Source organism: Schistocerca gregaria, chromosome 6 (genome assembly GCF_023897955.1).
Source record: "Schistocerca gregaria isolate iqSchGreg1 chromosome 6, iqSchGreg1.2, whole genome shotgun sequence".
Classification (NCBI taxonomy): Eukaryota; Metazoa; Arthropoda; class Insecta; order Orthoptera; family Acrididae; genus Schistocerca; species Schistocerca gregaria.
Genome location: NC_064925.1, coordinates 339,898,893 through 339,920,378, shown reverse-complemented (window position 1 = coordinate 339,920,378; position 21,486 = coordinate 339,898,893). Strand labels below are relative to the sequence as shown.

At 40.7% G+C, this 21,486-nt stretch overlaps 2 protein-coding genes and 1 pseudogene across 2 annotated transcripts in view; all 3 read left to right on the top strand.

Annotated features, from left to right (window-relative positions):
- Positions 1 to 21,486, top strand: part of LOC126278599 (gastrula zinc finger protein XlCGF57.1-like) — a 486,383-nt gene that overhangs the window by 32,160 nt on the left and 432,737 nt on the right. The gene's annotated exons all lie outside the window — the stretch shown is intronic.
- LOC126278598 (zinc finger protein 726-like) overlaps positions 1 to 21,486 on the top strand; it is a 232,057-nt gene that overhangs the window by 32,127 nt on the left and 178,444 nt on the right. Inside the window, exon 2 of the mRNA XM_049978820.1 lies at positions 6,862 to 6,911. Coding sequence (XP_049834777.1) covers positions 6,862 to 6,911 — 50 coding nt within the window. The remainder of the gene's footprint in view (positions 1 to 6,861; positions 6,912 to 21,486) is intronic.
- LOC126279778 (5S ribosomal RNA) lies at positions 9,776 to 9,893 on the top strand (annotated as a pseudogene).

Sequence of the window (21,486 nt, the reverse complement as noted above, 5' to 3'; positions counted from 1 at the left end):
CAGTTCTGAGTGACTGGTGTTGGGTGGGAGAAGCCAAATGGCACATACAGTGTAGACGGTTCTTGGGTCCCTGGAACTATGCTGGAAGGCATGCTCTGCTACTGGGTATTGGACATCTCCTAGGTGGACAGTTCGTCTGTGCCTGTTCATGCGCTCAGCCAGTTTAGTTGTCATCATACCTATGTAAAAGGCTGTGCAGCGCATGCATGTCAGCTGATAAATGACGTGTTGTTTCACATGTGGCCCTGCCTTGAACTGTGTATGTTTTACCAGTAGCGGGGCTGTAGTAGGTGGTTGTGGGGGGTTGCATGGGGCAGGTTTTGCAGTGGGGTCGTTACAGGGTAGGAACCGCTGGGTAGAGAAAATGGTCTGGGAATATTGTAGGGTTTAACAAGGATGTTACAGGGCTTAGGGGGTGACAAAAGGCAACTCTGGATGGTGTGGGGAGAATATTGTCAAGGGATGATCTCATTTCAGGGCTTGACTTGAGAAAGTCATATCCCTGGAGGAGTAATTTGTTGATGTATTCAAGGCCAGGATATTATTGGGTGACAATGGGGATGGTTCTGTTTGGTCTGGGTGTAGGAACATGTTGTTGGACGGGAAAGCATGTATTGCTCGGGAAATCTGTTTATGGACAAGGTCTGCAGGATAATTGCAGGAGAGGAAAGCACTGTTCAGGTTATTGGTGTAATTGTTGAGAGATTCGTTACTGGAGCAGATAGGTTTGTCACGAATACCTAGGCTGTAGGGAAGGGAGTGTTTGATGTGGAGTGTATGGCAGCTGTCAAAGTGAAGATACTGTTGTTTGTTTGTGGGTTTGATGTGGACAGAGGTGTGGATGTGAGCTTCAGCAAGATGAAGGATAACGGCTCCACATCTGTGGTACTTGACCGTGTGGAGTATGTGGCAGAAGGAATGCGTCAACTCTCCGACACCTCAACCTGCAAAGCTGTTACCCAGGATCCCATTCCCTCCATCCAGACTGAGCTGCAAAAAAATCCTAAAAATCCAAGATCCCTCACAAGGCCTCACAACAGCTTCCATAGACCTACTCACTCCACCTGAGCCACGTACCCCTACCTTCTACCTATCACCCAAAATCCACAAAGAGAACCATCCTGGCCGTCCAGTTGTAGCAGGCTTCAAAGCCCCAACAGAATGTATCTCAGCTCTGGTAGACCAACACCTCCAACCTATCACCCGCAGACTCCCATCCTACATCAAAGACACAAACCACTTCCTAGGACGCCTCAAATCCATTCCCACTCTCCTCCCTCCTGAAACCTTTCTTGTCACCATAGATGCTACATCCCTTTGCGCAAACATTCCACATACCCTTGGTCTCTCTGCCCTTGAACACTACCTCTCCCAATGCCCACCCGAAGATCTTCCAAAAACCTCATTCCTTATCACACTTACCAACTTCATCCTCACCCATAATTACTCCACTTTTGAAGGCCAGACCTACAGACAAATCAGGGGAATGGCCATGGGAACCAGGATGGCTCCATCCTATGCCAACCTCTTCATGGGCCGCATGAAAGACTGAAGACCCAACAGCTGCTTCCCTTGACCTGGTATAGCTTTATGGATGACATCTTTGTGGTCTGGACTCATGGTGAAAAAACACTCCTTAATTTCCTCCATAACCTCAACTCCTTTTCGAATCTGAATTTCACCTGGTCCTTCTCCAAAACCCAAGCCACCTTCCTAGATGTTGACCAACTTGTTGAAGCTGACATCCACACCTCTGTCCACATCAGACCCACAAACAAACAACAGTACCTTCACTTTGATAGCTGCCATCCATTCCACATCAAACACTCCCTTCTCTACAGCCTAGGTATTCATGCCAAACGTATCTGCTCCAGTAACGAATCCCTCAACAATTACACCAATAACCTGACCAGTGCTTTCCTCTCCTGCAACTATCCTACAGACCTTGTCCACAAAAAGATCTCTCGAGGAATACATTCCTCCCCATCCAATAACAATTTACCTACCCCCAGACCACACAAAAGCATCCCCCTTGTAACCCAATATTATCCTGGCCTTGAATACATCAACAAATTACTCCTCCAGCCTTGCCTTTCTCAAGTCAAGCCCTGAAATGAGATCATCCCTTGACAATATTCTGCCCACAACACCCAGAGTTGCCTTTTTTGCCCCCCTAACCTCTGTAACATCCTTGTCAAACCCTAAAATATTCCCAGACCACATTCTCTACCCAGCGATTCCTACCCTGTAACCAACCTCGCTGCAAAACCTGCCCCCACGACCGCCTACTACAGCCCCGCTACTGGTAAAACATACACAGTTCAAGGCAGGGCCACATGTGAAACAACACATGTCATTTATCAGCTGACATGCATGCACTACACAGTCTTTTACATTGGTATGATGAAAACTAAAGTGGCTGAGCGCATGAACAGGCACAGACGAACTGTCCGCTTAGGAGATGTCCAATACCCAGTAGCGGAGCATGCCCTCCAGCATAATTCTAGGGACCTAGGAACCTGCTACACCGTATGTGCCATTTGGCTCCCCCCACCCAACACCAGTCCCTCGGAACTGCGGAGATGGGAACTTGCACTCTAACACATCCTTTCATCCTGCCATCCTCCTGAACTGAACCTACGTTAACCAATCTCAGTCCCATTTACTCTTCAGTCTTCTTCTCTTTCCCTTTCCTCTTTAGCCATTCACGCATATTTTCATCCTACATCTCTATACTATATACCTCTTTACTTCTGTATGAATCCTCTTTGGTTTGAAGCTGGCGCAGTACTTACAGTAGGATATCTTTGGCTTCCCCCTGACAACCATGCCTCCATCCTTGCTACCCTCCCTGTTTTCCTTTCCCTGTTGCTTCATAACTTGGGTTGTGAGTAACTAAATTCACTTTCCCTTCTTCCCTTTCTTTCCCCTCTCTCCTCTCTGATGAAGGAACATTTATTCCGAAAGCTAGGAACGTAAATTTTCGGTTGTTTTTGTGTATCTATCGGCTGTACTGAGCTGAGGTAAGTACTGGCCAGCCCCTGTATATTAACATTTTCTCTCTTCAGTCTGCCATAACAATTGCTACTCTCTGTAATTAAGGAGGCTGATACTCTTTTCTCTCTGAAATTTGAATGTGACTCTTCTGTCTTCTTCTCTCTCCCTTTCCTCTTTAGCCATCCACGCATATTTTCATCCCACATAGTTGTGTTTATCTTTATACTATATACCTCTTTACTTCTGTATGCATCCTCTTTGGTTTGAAGCTACACAGTACTTACAGTAGAATATCTTTGGCTTCCCTCTGACACCCATGCCTCCATCTTTGCTACCCTCCCTGTTTACCTTTCCCCTGTTGCTTCATAACTCGGGATGTGAGTAACTGAACCCACTTTCCCTTCTTCCCCTCTTTTCGCCTCTCTCCTCCCTGACGAAGGAACAAAGTTCCGAAAGCTAGGATACATAAATTTTCTGTTCTGTTTTGTGTATCTATCGGCTGTACTGAACTGTACTGGCCAGCCCCTCTATCTCTTTGTTAGTCATTAACATGAAGCAGATCAAGTTGAGCTACATGTTCAGTAACAGGTTGGTGCAGCTGTTTCTTGGCCACAGTTTTTCAGTGGATAGTCATGCAGACAGAGAGTTTGTCCATAGTCAGGCCCACGTAGAAAGTGGCAAAGTGACTGCAGCTTAGTTTGTAGATCACATGCCAGATTTTACAGGCAGGTCTGCCTTTGAGAGGTTGGGAGATTCCTTTTGCAATACTGAAGTAAGTGTTAGTGGGAAGATGTATGAGACAGGTTTTGCATCTAGGTCTGCTGCAGAGATATGAGCTGTGAGGCAAGGGGTTGAGAACAGAGATAGAGTAGGGATGCACAAGGATATTGTGTAGGTGGAGTGGGTGATAGAATACCACTGTGGAAGGAGTGCCAAGGATGTTTCTCATTTCAGGGCAGGATGAAATTAATGGAAATGCTGTTGGAGAATGTGATTCAGTTGCTCTAGTCTTGAGTGTAACTGAGTCATGTGGGCAGTGCTTCTTTATGGCCAGATTGTAGGTGTGTGGTGTATGGTAAGTGACTGGTGAGACAAGGCACAGGAAATCTATTTCTTGGGTTGGCTGAATAATCACTTATCTGTGAAGGCCTCAGTGAGACCCTTGGCATATATGGAGAGGTTAAAAAACAGTGTTACATGGGATGATTAAAAGTAAGAGGAAGAACAGTACCACAGATTATGCTCGAATGGTGAACAAAAGTGGATAAGATGTAGAGAATAAGGAGGAACTCAAGAATATGTGGAAGGAATATTTTGAAGTACTCCTGAAGTCAAATGGGCCCCTGGATGAGGAGGAACTAGCCAGGAGAAAAAAGAGGAGGAACAGCAAATAGAAAAAGACCTTACATGGGGAGGAGTGGAAGAGGCATAGGGCAAGATGAAGGGAGGGAAGTCACCAGGTCTGGGTGAGCTAAGTGTAGAGATGGTGAGAGCAGCAGGAGAGGTGGGGATACAATGGCTATATTGAGTAATGACAATTGTGTGGAGACAGAAGATGATACCAGAAGACTGGAAGAAGAGAATAATTGTCCTTAGCTATTAAGAAGGGAAATAGAAAAGAGTGCAAGAACTATTGGGAGATGACATTGATGACTCATTGTGCAAAGATTTTTGAGAAAATTTTGAAAGCACAAATTCGGGCAAAATTAGAAGGAAGAATGAGAGAAGAGCAACATGGCTTCAGAACAGGAAGGTCATTGTGGATCTAATTTTTGCTGTAAGAACAGCACTATGAATATGGAGTAGATCTACTAATAGCCTTCCTGGGCATTGAAAAAGTGTATTATGATGTATGTAGGAGAAAATTGTAGAAAGCTGTGGAGAACAGAGGTATAGCAAAGCAGATTATTTGGAGGATAAGGGAAATGTACCATGGGAATGTGAGCCGTGTGAAAGGTGGAAGAGAGAGATCAGCTTGGATTGAACAGAAGAATGGCTTGAGACAGACAAGTGCAATTTCACCATTACTCTTCATTGTAGTGATGGATGATATAATGAGTGCAGTAGCAAAAGTAATTGGTGAAAGGAAAATGAAAGCTACGGTGTTTGCAGATGATCTGATGATTTGGGGAAATAAGGAGAAGGAAGTACAACAGCAGTTGGACAGTACAAGGATATGGGATGAAATTTAGTATAACTAAGAATGGTGAGGAACGATTGAGGAGAGAGGAGAGTTTGAAGTACCTAGGAAGCCTAATACAGGAAGATGGAAAAAATGACAGAGAAATAAACGAGCAGGGGAGAAAAGCAGAAGCATTTTGGAAGAGTGTCAGAAACCTGATATGGAGTAAGGATGTACCCCAAATCAGTAAAAAGGTTATATAGCGGCCATATATGTCCCAATCCTGACATATGCATCAGAAACTTGGGTTATGAAAGGAAGAGAGAAAGGCAAAGTACAAGCTAGTGAGATGAAATTCTTGAGGAACAGGATTGGAGTGACAAAGATAGACTGGTTAAGAAATGAGAGGATCAGAGAGTTAATGAAGGTGGAACCATTACAGGAGGAGATACAGAAATCAAGGCTGATATGGTATGGACACATTAAGAAAATGGAGGAGAAGAGGATACCCAGGAGGTTACACGAGATGAAACTGGAAGGAAAGAGATCAAGAGGAAGACCGAGAGACATATCGCTGAAAGGAGTAGAGGAATGCGTCCAGAAGAAAGGAGAAGACTGGACCAAGGTGAAGATGGAGAGATGGTGGCAAGACAGAAGACGATGGGGAGGCCTGTGTTCCCTACAGACTTGGCCAGAGGCTGGAAACTGTCCAAGATGATGATGATAACTGCTCATCATGACAGATGTGATAACAACAGATGGGTAGTCTCTATGGCAGGGACTTCTTGGTATGGAATGGGTGGCAGCTGTTGAAGTGGAGGTTTTATTGGTGGTGGTTGGTAGCTTTGATGTGGATGGAACTACTGATGTAGCCATCCTTGAAGTGAAGTTGACATTGAGGAAGGTGGCTTGTTGACTTGAGGAAGACCACAACTGAATGGGGGAGAAGGTGTTACATTGACCTTATTTTGCTCTAAATAAAGTGGATGGTCTATATCAGACTCTGCCTATGGTTCCATGATAAGCTTGGCTGTAGATTCTATGACTTGTGCTAGAGGTTGGGCACTTGTTAAGTCACTCTGGATAGATCAGGCAGTCCACAGCCCGTGGTCTCATGGCCGTGTTCTCCTTCCCGAGCACAGGATCCCGGGTTCGATTCCAGGTAGGGTCAGGGATTTTCACCTGCCTCGAGGTGACTGGGTGTTTGTGTTGTTCTCATCATTTCATCATCATTCCTGAAAGTGGCAGATTGGACTAAGCAAAGGCTGGGAATTTGCATGGGCGAGGATAACCATGCAGTTGAGTGCCCCACAAACTACACATTATCATCATCATCATAGATCGGGCACATACTATACACTGTAAGGTCATTAGAGACAGGATATTGTTCTGTGTTGGGAAAGGACAGGTGATAAATTGGCCATGCTCTTTTCAGCTGTTTAGGGAAATGATGGGAAACCTAAATCTTGATGGCTGTATGGGGATTTGATCCACTTTTCTCCTGAATTTAAGTCCATTGTGTTAACTACTGTACTAACTCGCTTGATGAAAACCATATATACAGGTTCCATTCACACGTTTGTCATAGCATTCAAAGAAATGTAGAAATGTGCAGCACTCAGAAATGAATATTAAGTGTTTTTAATTGTGCTTTGTAACTTACATTAACTTGCATCAAGTACTTGTCTCTCCTACCTTTCTTTCTTTCTTTTTTTTCCTCATCAACTACCTCCTTTTTACAGGAGTAGTAACCAGCAAAGTTTCAGAATGGCTGAGGAACAGACAACTGAAGGTAAATATGCATTTTGCTGCAATGTCTGTTTTTGTCACCATAAGTGCAAGTTATTGCATTTTTTTGTAACCTAAAAATATGTGTCAATATCTTATATTTAATATAATTGTCATTGATAGAACAACAAGTAATAATTTTGTATGTCTTACTTACTGAGATCATGAACTAAAATCCTGCCACTTAAAATTGTGTTTTATATATGGGTCTTCATATGTTCCTGATTCTGTAATTTGATTTGAATTAGTTTGTTTTTCATACATTTATATTTTTATTTATTGCGTGCTTCTATTCTCACAGCTCAGAACTACTCATTTTAAGCAGTTGACCCTTCCAAGTGTTTGACATCAGTTGTCATGTTCCATAGCCATATTGTATTGTGTGTATGACTGTCTCCCTTACCTCTCCCCATCCATACACACACACACACACACACACACACACACACACACACATACATACACTTCTGTGGGAAAAATCATTGGTAATTTTTGTTTAGTTGCTCGTATTTCATATCGTAATATATCATAAATAGGAACACAAAGAGGTTACTATGAACAGTGTAGTGAACGCATTATTGTAGTCAAGATAGACACGCAACCCACACCCACCACAGCAGTACAAGCTTATATCTCGTCTAGCTCAGCAGATAATGAGTAGATTGAGGAAATGTATAGTGAAATAAAAGAAATTATTCAGATAGTTAAGGGAGATGAAAATTTAATAGTTATAGATAACTGGAATTTAATAGTAGGAAAAGGAGGCGAGGGAAAAGTAGTATATGAATGTGAACTGGGGGAAAGCTACGAATGAGGAAGCTGTTTGAGCACAATTTAATCATAGCTAACACTTGGTTTAAGAATCTCGAAAGAAGGCTGTATGTGTGGAAGAGATCTGGAAACACCAGAAGGCTTCAAATTGATTATATGATTGTAAGAGAGAGATTTCAGAACCAGATTTTAAATTGTATGACATTTCCAGGAACGGTTATGAACTGAAGAAACTACAAAAAGGTGGTAATTTAAGGAGATGGATCCTGGATAAACTGAAAGAACCAGATGTTGTAGAGAGTTTCAGAGGGAGCATTAGGGAACGACTGACAAGAATGGGGGAAAGTAATACAGTTTAACAAGAAAGGACAGCTTTGAGAGATGAAATAGTGAAGGCAGCAGAGGTCCAAGTAGGTAAAAAGATGAGAGCTAGTAGAAATCCTTGAGTAACACAAGAGATATTGAATGGAAAGGAGAAAAAAAATATAAAAATGCAATAAAGGAGGCAGGTGAAAGAGAATACAAATGTCTAAAAAATGATATTGACAGGAAGTGCAAAATGGCTAAGCAGGAATAGCTAGGGTTGCCAGAATTTGTTGCTACCAAACTGGGGTGTTTCTTTAAAATTAAATAAACATGACCATAATTTGTGAGTCATAAACCGAGACATTTAGGGACAGTTTTCTTAATATTAAAAAAGTGAAATATATGTGCAAATTACTGCAGGATTCAGTTGATTTAGTAAAATAAATAAATAAATGAACACTTTATATTGTAATTAATTTAATAAAACCCAAGGGAAGGCATTCAAATGGTAATAACATTTTACAATATTACTACTGGTAACACAAGAACATTAAGATGAGATACAAAATTGTCTACTGAAACGCTGTATGTGGAAGTGCAAAGTTCACATAACTTGTTATCCTGCACCTCATATTTATCTGAATTCTGAGCATTTTTTGTAACCTAAAAATATGTGTCAATATCTTATATTTAATATAATTGTCATTGATAGAACAACAAGTAATAATTTTGTATGTCTTACTTACTGAGATCATGAACTAAAATCCTGCCACTTAAACTTTTGTTTTATATATGGTTCTTCATATGTTCCTGATTCTGTAATTTGATTTGAATTAGTTTGTTTTTCATACATTTATATTTTTATTTATTGCATGCTTCTATTCTCACAGCAACACAAGAACATTAAGATGAGATACAAAATTGTCTACTGAAACGCTGTATGTGGAAGTGCAAAGTTCACATAACTTGTTATCCTGCACCTCATATTTATCTGAATTCTGAGCTTTGGAGAGAAGATCTTTCTGCTGTATGATGTATTTGTAAAACTTAGAACAACTCATTTGATAATTAAAAACACATTTCATTATTGCTTCAACCATTGGTACATGTAATCTGTTTCGATCCTCAGTCCATTGCACGTTCATGAGAGAAAATACTCGTTGCATGTTTGCATGATACCATGGAATACTGAAGATGAATTCAGACAGATCCAGCAACTGAGTATACTGTTCTCCTCATGCCGAAAGAAATAGGCCCATTTCTTCCGACATGATTACTACCTCAGTTATCGCTATTTTTGTTGGTTTCTGATTGAGTAAAGAAAACGGGTCAAACAATAAACTATCATCTACTGACAATCCTCTACCTTGTACAAATGTTATTGTCCTTTTCACATTGCTCCACTCAGGTTCTGCATCTAGCAACATCTGTTTAAAAATGGAAAACTCATTGAGATTTGTTGACCATTTTTCTAAATAAGCTGTACACGTTTCATAAAACTGTTCTACATCAACATGAAGTTTTTGAATTTCAGTAGTTAATGCAGCTTCACTGTTCTTCAATAAAGATGTCACTTTGAGTGGAATAAAACTTTCTTCTTTATGACGTTATATGATTCTGCTAATATTTTCCAAAATTGTAGCTACTTCTATAACACTGCTGTCTGCTTTCTCAAGTTTAAGCATTTGTCTTTGAAACACGGTCAGCTGACTATGCAGGAACCACAGATATGCTTCCGTTAACGGACTCTGGAAGAGATTTATCAGAAACTTAGCTGTCTTTCCTTCTAAGGCCAGTGGCCTTGCCACAGTGGTAACACCAGTTCCCATCAGATCACCGAAGTTAAGCACTGTCGGGCTGGGCTAGCACTTGGATGGGTGACCATCCGGTCTGCCGAGCACTGTTGGCAAGCAGGGCCCTTGTGAGGCAAACTGAGGAGCTACTTGACTGAGAAATAGTGGTTCCAGTCTCGTAAACTGACATACGGCCAGGAGAGGGGTGTACTGACCACATGCCTCTCCATATCCACAACCAGTGACACCTGTGGGCTGAGGATGACTCGGTGGCCAATTGGTACTGTCGGGCCTTCCAAGGCCTGTTTGGACGGAGTTTCTTCTTAGAGGTTGAATGATTTAAGAGCATCATACAACTTCTGTACTCTCTCTACAGCAACAAAGATAACCACCTTGTTTTTGTATCGGACAACATTGCACTATACTCTATGTCCACAAACTCACAAAACTCTTTTATACATTCCGTTCATATTGTGTATACAGAGAAGTAATTGAAAAGTTTAATTATAAAGGTTTCTACGTCAACACTCATGATGTCAGTGGCTGTCATGGCAGCATTGTGTAGTATGCGAACAGGGCAGCTAATTCCTAAAATATTTTCATTTACTTCACTTTTAAGTCTAGGAAATACATTGTTTGTACCTTCTCATCGCACTCCTCCAGAATCAGCATTAGCATTGTCACCACAAAATGTGATACACTTACTCTTATCAATTTTGTTTTCTTCTAATGCAGTACGTACTTACTGTAGAGGCGGTTTCATTTGGGAGCGAAACTAATTTAAACAATTTCACTTGAATGTCATTCTGAGGTGTAAAATATTGAACAATAAATGGAAATATTTTCCAGCCTTGGGATTACTCGCATCTGTAGCTATTGAATAATAGTGGAACAGTGAAAGGTCGTAGCATTTTTATTTGACAGTGTCAGGTGCCAAAACTGCTTTCTAAAGTGCTGTTGTTTTGGTTCTGCCCAATGTCACACTCTTCGCTATGACAAAATCATTGGAAAGATTAGAGCTTAGCCTAAAAGTACAATCTTAACAGTTGTTGTTGTGGTCTTCAGTCCTGAGACTGGTTTGATGCAGCTCTCCATGTAACTCTATCACGTGCAAGCTTCTTCATCTCCCAGTACCTACTGCAACCTACATCCTTCTGAATCTGCTTAGTGTATTCATCTCTTGGTCTGTCTCTACGATTTTTACCCTCCACGCTGCCCTCCAAAACTAAATTGGTGACCACTTGATGCCTCAGAACATTTCCTAACAACCGGTCCCTTCTTCTGGTCAAGTTGTGCCACAAACTTCTCTTCTCCTCAATCATATTCAATACTTCCTCTTTAGTTATGTGATCTACCCATCTAATCTTCAGCATTCTTCTGTAGCACCACATTTCAAAAGCTTCTATTCTCTTCTTGTCCAAACTGTTTATCATCCATGTTTCACTTCCATACATGGCTACACTCAATACAATTACTTTCAGAAATGACTTCCTGACACTTTAATCTATACTCGATGTTAACAAATTTCTCTTCTTCAGAAACACTTTCCTTGCCATTACCAGTCTACATTTTATATCCTCTCTACTTTGACCATCATCAGTTATTTTGCTCCCCAAACAGCAAAACTCCTTTACTACTTTAAGTGTCTCATTTCCTAATTTAATTTCCTCAGCATCACCCGGTTTAATTCTACTACATTCCATTATCCTCGTTTTGCTTTTGTTGATGTTCATCTTTTATCCTCCTTTCAAGACACTGCCCATTCTGTTCAACTGCACTTCCAAGTCCTTTGCTGTCTCTGACAGAATTAAAATGTCATCAGCGAACCTCAAAATTTTTATTTCTTCTCCATGGATTTTAATACCTACTCCGAATTTTTCTTTTTTTTCCTTCACTGTTTGCTCGATATACAGATTGAATAACATCGGGGAGAGACTACAACCCTGTCTCACTCCCTTCCCAATCACTGCTTCCCTTTCATGTCCCTCGATTCTTATAACTGCCTTCTGGTTTCTGTACAAATTGTAAATAGCCTTTCTCTCCTTATATTTTACCCCTGCCACCTTCAGAATTTGAGAGTATTCCAGTCACCATTGTCAAAAGCTTTCTCTAAGTCTACAAACACTAGAAACGTAGGTTTTCCTTTCCTTAATCTAGCTTCTAAGATAAGTCATAGGGTCAGTATTGTCTCAAGTGTTCCAGCATTTCTACGGAATCCAAACTGATCTTTCCCGAGGTTGGCTTCTACTAGTTTTGCCATTCGTCTGTAAAGAATTCGCGTTAGTATTTTGCAGCTGTGACTTATTAAAACTGATAGTTCAGTAATTTTCACATCTGTCAACACCTGCTTTCTTTGGGATTGGAATTATTATATTCTTCTTGAAGTCTGAGGGTATTTCGCCTGTTGCATACATCTTGCTCACCAGATGGTACAGTTTTGTCAGGACTGGCTCTCCCAAGGCCGTCAGTAGTTCCAATGGAATGTTGTCTACTCCGGAGGCCTTGTTTCGACTCAGGTCTTTCAATGCTCTGTCAAACTCTTCACACAGTATCGGTATCTCCCATTTCATCTTCATCTACATGCTCTTCCATTTCCATAATATTGTCCTCAAATACATCGCCCTTGTATAGACCCATCTATATACTCCTTCCACCTTTCTGCTTTCCCTTCTTTGCTTAGAACTTGGTTTCCATCTGAGCTCTTGATGTTCATACAAGTGGATCTCTTATCTCCAGAGGTCTCTCTAATTTTTGTGTAGGCAGTATCTATCTTACCCCTAATGAGATAATCCTCTACATCCTTACATTTGTCCTCTAGCCATTTTGCACTTCCTGTCGATCTCATTTTTGAGACGTTTGTATTCCTTTTTGTCTGCTTCATTTACTGAATTTTTATATTTTCTCCTTTCATCAATTAAATTCAATATTTCTTCTGTTACCCAAGGATTTCTACTAGCCCTCGTCTTTTTACCTACTTGATCCTCTGCTGCGTTCACTACTTCATCTTTCAAAGCTACCCATACTTCTTCTATTGTATTTATTTCCCCCATTCTTGTCAATTGTCCCATCTCCTTAAATCCCCACCGTTTTGCAGTTTCTTCAGTTTTAATCTACAGGTCATAACCAATAGATTGTGGTCAGAGTCCACATCTGCCTCTGGAAATGTCTTACAATTTAAAACCTGGTTCCTAAATCTCTGCCTTACCATTATATAATCTATCTGAAACCTGTCAGTATCTCCAGGCTTCTTTCATGTATACAGCCTTCTTTTTTGATTCTTGAACCAAGTGTTAGCTATGATTAAGTTGTGCTCTGTGCAAAATTCTACCAGGTGGCTTCCTCTTTCATTTCTTAGCCCCAATCCATATTCACCTACTACGTTTCCTTCTCTCTCTTTTCCTACACTCGAATTCCAGTCACCCATGACTATTAAATTTTCGTCACCCTTCACAATCTGAATAATTTCTTTTATTTCATCATACATTTCTTCAATTTCTTCGTCATCTGCAGAGCTAGTTGGCATATAAACTTGTACTACTGTAGTAGGTGTGGGCTTCGTATCTATCTTGGCCACAATAATGCGTTCACTATGCTGTTTGTAGTAGCTTACCTGCATTCCTATTTTCCTATTCATTATTAAACCTAATCCTGCATTACCCCTATTTAATTTTGTGTTTATAACCCTGTATTCACCTGGCCAAAAGTCTTGTTCCTCCTGCCACCGAACTTCACTAATTCCCATAATATCTAACTTTAACCTATCCATTTCCCTTTTTAAATATTATAACCTACCTGCCCGTTTAAGGGATCTGACATTCCACGCTCCAATCCGTAGAACGCCAGTTTCCTTTCTCCTGATAACGACATCCTCTTGATTAGTCCCCGCCCGGAGATCCGAATGGGGGACTATTTTACCTCCGGGATATTTTACCCAAGAGGACGCCATCATCATTTAATCATACAGTAAAGCTGCATGCCATGGGAAATATTATGGCTGTAGTTTCCCCTTGCTTTCAGCCGTTCGCAGTACCAGCACAGCAAGGCCGTTTTGGTTAGTGTTACAAGGCCAGGTCAGTCAATCATCCAGACTGTTGCTCTTGCAACTACTGAAAAGGCTGCTGCCCCTTTTCAGGAACCACACGTTTGTCTGGCCTCTCAACAGATACCCCTCCGTTGTGGTTGCACCTACGGTACGGCTATCTGTATCGCTGAGGCACGCAAGCCTCCCCACCAACGGCAAGGTCCATGGTTCAGGGGGGGAGGCAGTATGATAACACATTCTTGTTTCCGCTGCTGATACTGATTGACTCTGTTTTGATGACTAGAAATAAAAAAGCTGTTTTTTTTTTAATGCTAGCAGAGCACAGGTTTGATTTGTGCTTTTGGGTGCGTAAATGATCTGTAATATTGGCCCTTCTTCCATGTGAAATGGAAACATATGGCTTACATATTCCACGTTCCACTTCATGGTCATGTCTTCCTTGTTTGATGAAAGACCATTCTTCTGTATATTTGTCTGGAAAGGATAATTTTGCTTTGGTATTTGGAGCTCACTTGACACACATGCAGATATGAATTAAGCACAACAAGCCTCAGGCAGAGAACCAAGTAGCTGCAATGTCTAAATTGAACTGAATCCCAAGGCAAGAGTTAATAATAGGAAGAAGCATTACACACAATAAAGGCCCTTGATAGACACTGTCAGTTGCAACAATGAAAGGAAAATCATTATTTTGCTTAACAGTGACAGTTAAAATACAAATCCACACCTAAATTTGGGAAGAAATTGATGGTATGAAAGTATTTCTTTGGCATCACATAACCCGGACTAAAGTGGCATCTTGAAAGCAATTTTTGGGGCACTCCTTTTTTTAATCCAAAACCAGTCCTAAGCAAAGGAGGGGAAGCAGAAAGGGGGAAGGAGTGTACAGAGGGTCTATACAAGGGAGGTATACTTGAGGGCAATATTATGGAAATGGAAGAGAATGTAGATGAAGATGAGAAGGGAGATACGATACTGCGTGAAGAATTTGACAAAGCACTGATAGACCTAAGTCGAAACAAGGCCCCGGGAGTAGACAGCATTCCGTTAGAGATACTGATAGCCTCGGGAGAGCTAGCCATGAGAAAACTTTTCCGCCTAGTGAGCAAGATGTATGAGACCTCAGGACTTCAAGAAGAATACAGTAATTCCAGTTCCAAAGAAAGCAGCTGCTGACAGGTGGGAAAATTTTCGAATTATCAGTTTAATAAGTGACAATTGCAAAATACTAACATGAATCCTTTACAGAAGAATGGAAAAACTGGTAGTAGTCAACCTCAGGTAATATCAGTTTGGATTCTGGAGAAATGTAGGAACATGCGAGACAATACTGACCATACAATTTTTAACAGGAGATAGGTTAAGGAAATATAAATCTATGTTTGTAGCATTTGTATACTTAGAGGAAGTTTTTGACAATGTTCACTGGAACACGCTCTTTCAAATTCTGAAGGTGGAAGAGATGAAATATAGGGAGCAAAAGGCTATTTAAATTCGTACAGAGACCAGATGGCAGTTACAAGTGTTGAATTGTATGAAAGGGCTAGCAGTGGTTGAGAAGGGAGTGAGCCAGGGTTGTAGTTCATCCCTGATGTTATTGAATCTGTATACTGAGCAAGCAGCAAAGGAAACAAAAGAAAAATTTGGAGTAGGAATAAAAATCCAGGGAGAAGAAATAAAAACTTTGAGGTTTGCCGATGACATTGTAATTATGTCAGAGACAGCAAAGGACTTGGAAGAGCAGTTGAATGGAATGGATAGTGCCTTGAAAGGAGGATATAGGATGAAAAAACAGCAAAAGCAAAACGAGGATAATGGAATGTGGTCAAATTAAATCAGGTATGCTGAAGGAATTAGATTAGGAACTGAGACACTTGGAGTAATAGATGAGTTTTGCAATTTGGGGAGCAAAATAACTGATGATGGTAGAAGTAGAGAGGATATAAAATGTAGACTGGCAATGGCAAGGAAAGCGTTTCTGAAAAAGAGAAATTTGTTAACATGGAGTATAGATTTAAGTGTCAGGAAGTCGTTTCTGAAAGTATTTGTTTGGGTTGTAGCCATGTATGGAGGTGAAACATGGATGATGAACAGTTTAGACAAGAAGAGAACAGAAGCTTTCTAAATATGATACTACAGAACAATGGTGTAGATTAGATGGGTAGATCATGTAGTTAATGATGTGGTACTGAAAAGAATTGGTGAAAAGAGAAATTTGTGGTACAACCTGACTAGAAGAACGGTTTGATTGGTAGGACATATTCTGAGGCATCAAGGGATCACCAGTTTAGTACTGGAGGGAAGCGTGGGGTAAAAAACGTAGAGGGAGACCAAGAGATGAATACAGGAAGCCAATTCAGAAAGATGTAGGTCACAGTCAGAGACGAAGAGGCTTGCACGGGATAGAGTAGCATGGAGAGCTGCTTTAAACCATTCTTTGGACCAAAGACCATAACAACAACAATGGCAACAATATGTGTTGAACTCTTTGTTCTCTGAACTATTCCTAAATATATTTATTTATTCTAAAAACTATTCCTAAATTTAGTTTTAAGTTTCATGGATAGATCTTGTGAAGCTTAATTAATTTTTACTTAAAATAATAATGTTGCAGCTGTGGCAGCTAAACTCATAATACAGACATTTCAAGAAAAATTCCCGAAAAACAACTAGTAAAAGATAATATTACCATGCAAATCGAGGACAATGTTCTGAATAGTGAAAACAATCCACAAGAATATTTAAAGCTTTTAAACATAGAATATTTTTCAGAGGCAGTGCTATGAGCCAGAAGATAAAATCTACTACATTTATACTCTGTAAGCCATTGCTCAATGTGAGATGAAAGGTGTGTTGTGCACCAATGTATATTGCCCTAATTTTGTTAAATTTTATTGTCTTCATCATTACGTGCACCAAAGTTGATAATACAGTGTGATACAGAAAGTACTTCACAACTTCAAGTATAGCACTAATTTATGCACATTGTATATAGAACAGGTTAAGTATTATTTTAAAGCAAAAAAGATAAACTGCTTGTTTTATCAAACACATTATTGTGTAATTTGTTTCGTGATTTTGATATGACAGACACACCCTAACTTAAGTCAGTTTTGTCCCTGAGTTTAGTCAGTAGGTTGGATGTCAGTAGGTTGGATGCCACTTCTGCAACTGCTGTGTGATACCAGTGTCCATAATTCTGTGAGAGATTAGTAGAAGAATGCTTAACAAGCACTCTACCATTTTGAAACCGAGAGGAAAAACTCTAAGAAGGTTCATGGCCAGTCCGGCTATCTGGGAATCGGGCATCATGAAACTCCCTTCTTTGTAATATGAAATGAAGAGATGATATGTCTTGATGAAACATTATGGCTTAAAACTGGACAATCTTGCAGAAACACTGTCGTGTAAAACTAGCCAAAAATGAGAACTTCAAGGAAAAAAGAACTATATCTTCAGGATCGAAAGGAATCAAATGAAAATCCAAAAATTGAAAATCTGAGTATTTTGACTGCCTCCTCCTCATCTTCCCTATTCCCCTTTCCCCAGTAATCAACTCGCATTCCTTTAAGCAGTTATTGGCCCTGTGAAACACCACTGCTGGTGTCTTCACTGTATGCCAAAGAGTAGATCCCCACCCCATTGGAGTGTAGGGACTCTGGGCAACATCTGCATGCCAGGTGGCTTTTTCCATGTCTGGATGGCACCCCACGGATAACACTCTTGGTTGGAATGGGTAACACCAGAGTGGACAGTCCACTTAACTCGAGCTCGTGCTTGCAAGATTCTGACAGTCTTTTCAAATTAGAACTTTCACTGTGATGCTTGCCTAAACAATCATAAAGATTTCCGATCGCTGGATATACCATATTAGGTGGGACAGCAATGTTAATTGGCTGAACCCTTTTCACCACAGTACCTAGTCTGTACAGGAATAGATGTCGAGACCTTTCTAACAAGCAAACCTCTGTTCTTTTTTTGACCGTAAATTTAGAGAGATAACAGTACTGTGAAAGACATGGAGAGGCTACCCTCTGATCGAGACAGCAGACTCCACTTAGTCCACTTTTGTACACTTCTGTGGGCACTATTTCAGTTTCTTTTACTACCCATAGAAGTTTAAACAAGACATAGGGTATTATCTTTCACTTGCACTTGATGTTACAATCAGATGAACACATCTGCCCCAACCTGGAACAATGAGTGCATCTGTTGTATCCAGAAGGGGCTGAGGGATAACAGAATTAACATAGGAGAGAAGGAAAGCTGCTACTCACCATATAGCGGAGATGCTGAGCTGCGGTAGACACAATAAAAAGTTCACACAATCATGGCTTTCAGTCATTAAGGCCTTTGTCAGCAATAGACACACACATACACACACAAGTGCAACTTGCACACACATCTGCTGTCTCAGAGAGCTGAAACTACACTGAGACTGCAGATGTGTGTGCAAGTTGCGCTTGGTTTTTGTGTGTGTGTGTGTGTGCGTGTGTGTGTGTGTGTGTGTGTGTGTGTGTGTGTGTGTGTGTGTGTGTGTGCGCGCGTGTGCGTGTATGTGTGTCTGCTGCTGACAAAGGCTTTAATGGCCGAAAGCCATGATTTGTGTGAATTTTTATTGAGCCTATCGTGACTCAGCATCTCTGCTAGTAGCAACTTTCCTTTTCTCGTATTCTTACATTCCATCCTGGATTGTCCATTGTTTGAGAATTGACAAAGGAGCATTTACTCTATTGTTCAAGGGGACCATGCTTCCAGGAAAGGTTGGAGAGCATGATTTACCACTGGGATTTCAAGTCCTTTGTACTACCACCTATGCACCAATTGAAGTGCACCCATTTCAGAGCCTAGTCATGTTATTGTTCGAGTGTGCCCACCTGTCACAATTGCGGTCCTACTAAGCGTGACAGAATACCTTTTGTTTGCCCTACAACTCGTGTCAACTATCAGGACCAGCACCCCTTCTGCTTGCCGATGTGTCCTATTTACTAGATAGAACAGACAATCCAGTATTACCGGGCCTTTGATTAATTACCATATTTTGTGACTAAAAATAATTACAAACATTTTCATCCTATTATTACAACGAACAGTTAAAAACGTGTTGCAACCCATTCAGACAACACGAACTCCTCGTCACATTGGAAAGAAATACCCTCAGTCTGAGGTGAATTTTATCATTTTATTATCTCCATGCTTTTATCATCAGTGACCTTGATCTCCCATCTTCATCCAAAGAAGGAGTCCTGTCCCCAGAGGAACCTGGTATGGGCAACACTTCTCTCAGAGCCATGTGAACTCTTAGCCTGACAGTGGCCAGCAGCTGCAGGAACTGCAGGCTGTAAGCCCCACCCTTCTTGTATTCCTATGTTAAATGGGAAAAACCTTTCCAGATCTTCAAAAGTGATTCCAGTGGCCACTAAACCCTTTACTGTACCTGACATAGACCCCATGTTCCTGAACATTGTACCAGGTGGTGATTCGTTACCCAGTACTTCTTCCCCCATCCTCTTGCCCCCCCACCCAACCCCAAATTAACCCCAATGGCATTTATGCAGTAGATTTATAATGGATACTATTGCCACCTGCCTGAACTATGACAGTTACAGTCATTCTGCCCTGCAATCTCTGATGCTCAGCAAGGAAGTCATCTTTCTGGTAATCACCAGTCTAAGGCCAGTTTCCACCACACTAACTGTAGTAGCCGTACCAAACCTGAGAGGGGGTCTGGAGGATTGTGTGTGGCAATTCACACAAATGTCTGCAGTGAATGGGTGGCCCTCCAAAATAGTTAAGAGGTAGTCACTGTGCAGATTCAAGATACTTGCCTCCCACCAGACGGGAAAATACAGTACCCTCATTTACCTGATAAGGCAACTTCCCCCATCGCATGCACATACATTTCCTCCTTCTTGGGGATTTTAACATGCATAACCCTCTGTTTACATTTGGTACAGCTCTCAGTTTATGAACCTCACTAAGTGTTGACTCAAAGGAATCATGTGAAGGGCCTTGTCTTCAGCCGAAAGCCATGACTTTCATTTCTCCTCTGCTGTGGCATGGCTCATGTACTTGGTTGCAGAACTTCTCCTAGGATCAAAGCGTCTCTAAGTAGTTGTAAAATCCTGCCTGACAATAAACTGATATGGCTGCCCCACATCCATCAGATCAAATTAAGTTGCTACAACCAGGAGCTATATTCTCTGCGAGACCTACAATGTCTTCAAATCAGAACTTGTGGCTGTTGCTGGAGTCCTCTGTTTTACTGAGAAGAAAGACCATCACCATTTACTGATATGTTCTGACTCAGTGAGAGATGTGCAGGCTATTAGCTGATACTCTCCTCACTACCTGGTACTGTCGACTATCTATGGTCTTATACGTGCCACATTGGCTGCTCTGTTGTCTTACCCTGAACCATAAGTCATAACCTATCTCGGGAAATGAGATGGCTGATTGTTTACTCCACAACCAACTCTGGCAGTGAAGATACCGGCCCTGAACTATGAACATATCTGCAAAAGTGATCTGTTGCAGCTGGAAGAGGAAATGCTGGCCTACTCCTCCATTTTAACAAACTGTCATTTGGGGAAAATGGTGATGATACCACAAGTACACTCTGCCAAACACCATAATATGAATTGCAGAGAGTAAATGAAAATGCAGAAGAGCACCTCACACTAACATACTAGTATTGCAGATCTGTATTTGGGTCTGATATTTACTGTGGCTGCCCTAGTTTACTCATCTGCCTCTTACCACTTCTTTCACCTGTCATAATATTTATTAGTGTGAAAAATGTCAAGCGACATCCTCCAGTAACTAGAGTAAGTCAATTCAAAGGTAGGAGGAAGGCTTTACCAGCTATACTAGGTCCATACCTACTGAAGCACTGCAGAGATCAGAGCTACCTTCTGGTTGTGACAGCTTTACTTTTTACTACGTACCCAGGACTCGACTTGTATTAAATTACAGATGTTGTGTCAGTGTACAATTGTTTTCATTTTATAAAGAAATGGGAAACCTCACTGATTCGTTTAATATTTGATAAGCAACATACTATGGACAGTCTTCCAATTTTCATTAAGAAACCAGGCTCTAATGGCCTCATTGTTTTTCATGAGACTGAACTCATTAATATCAATGTTTAATTAGACTATTTATGTTTTTTTTAATATTGCTAATGAAGAGGAAGTTTAGCTGCATTATAAATTGGATGAAGTATATGAGCAGAAAGATTTTTGTGCTATAATGGAGACAAATGAGCTAACTCTGTGAACCAAAATATATGTTGTTTTTTTTAATCTTTTCTTTTCTGAAGTTACAAGTGTGTCATTTTGGCATAATAAAAAAACCTGCTCAATATTGTTGACTGAACTAGCAACAGAAATAGGATCAAAACTACAGACCTGGAAATAAGTGATAAAATGTGATTTGCATAAATAATAAAACTGAGGACCCAATGTGTATATGTGCATGTTCAAAGTTAAAATGTAACACTTTTGGAGTCATTAAGAAGCTTTTGATTATGCCTCTGGTATTACCAAATGGATGCTAGAGTACATGTAACTAATGATAACAAAATAATTTTGGAAATAGGGTGAACTTATCAAAATAATTTATTAAATGCTGTCCCAACAATAGAAATTGCTGCCGATATTCTGCTG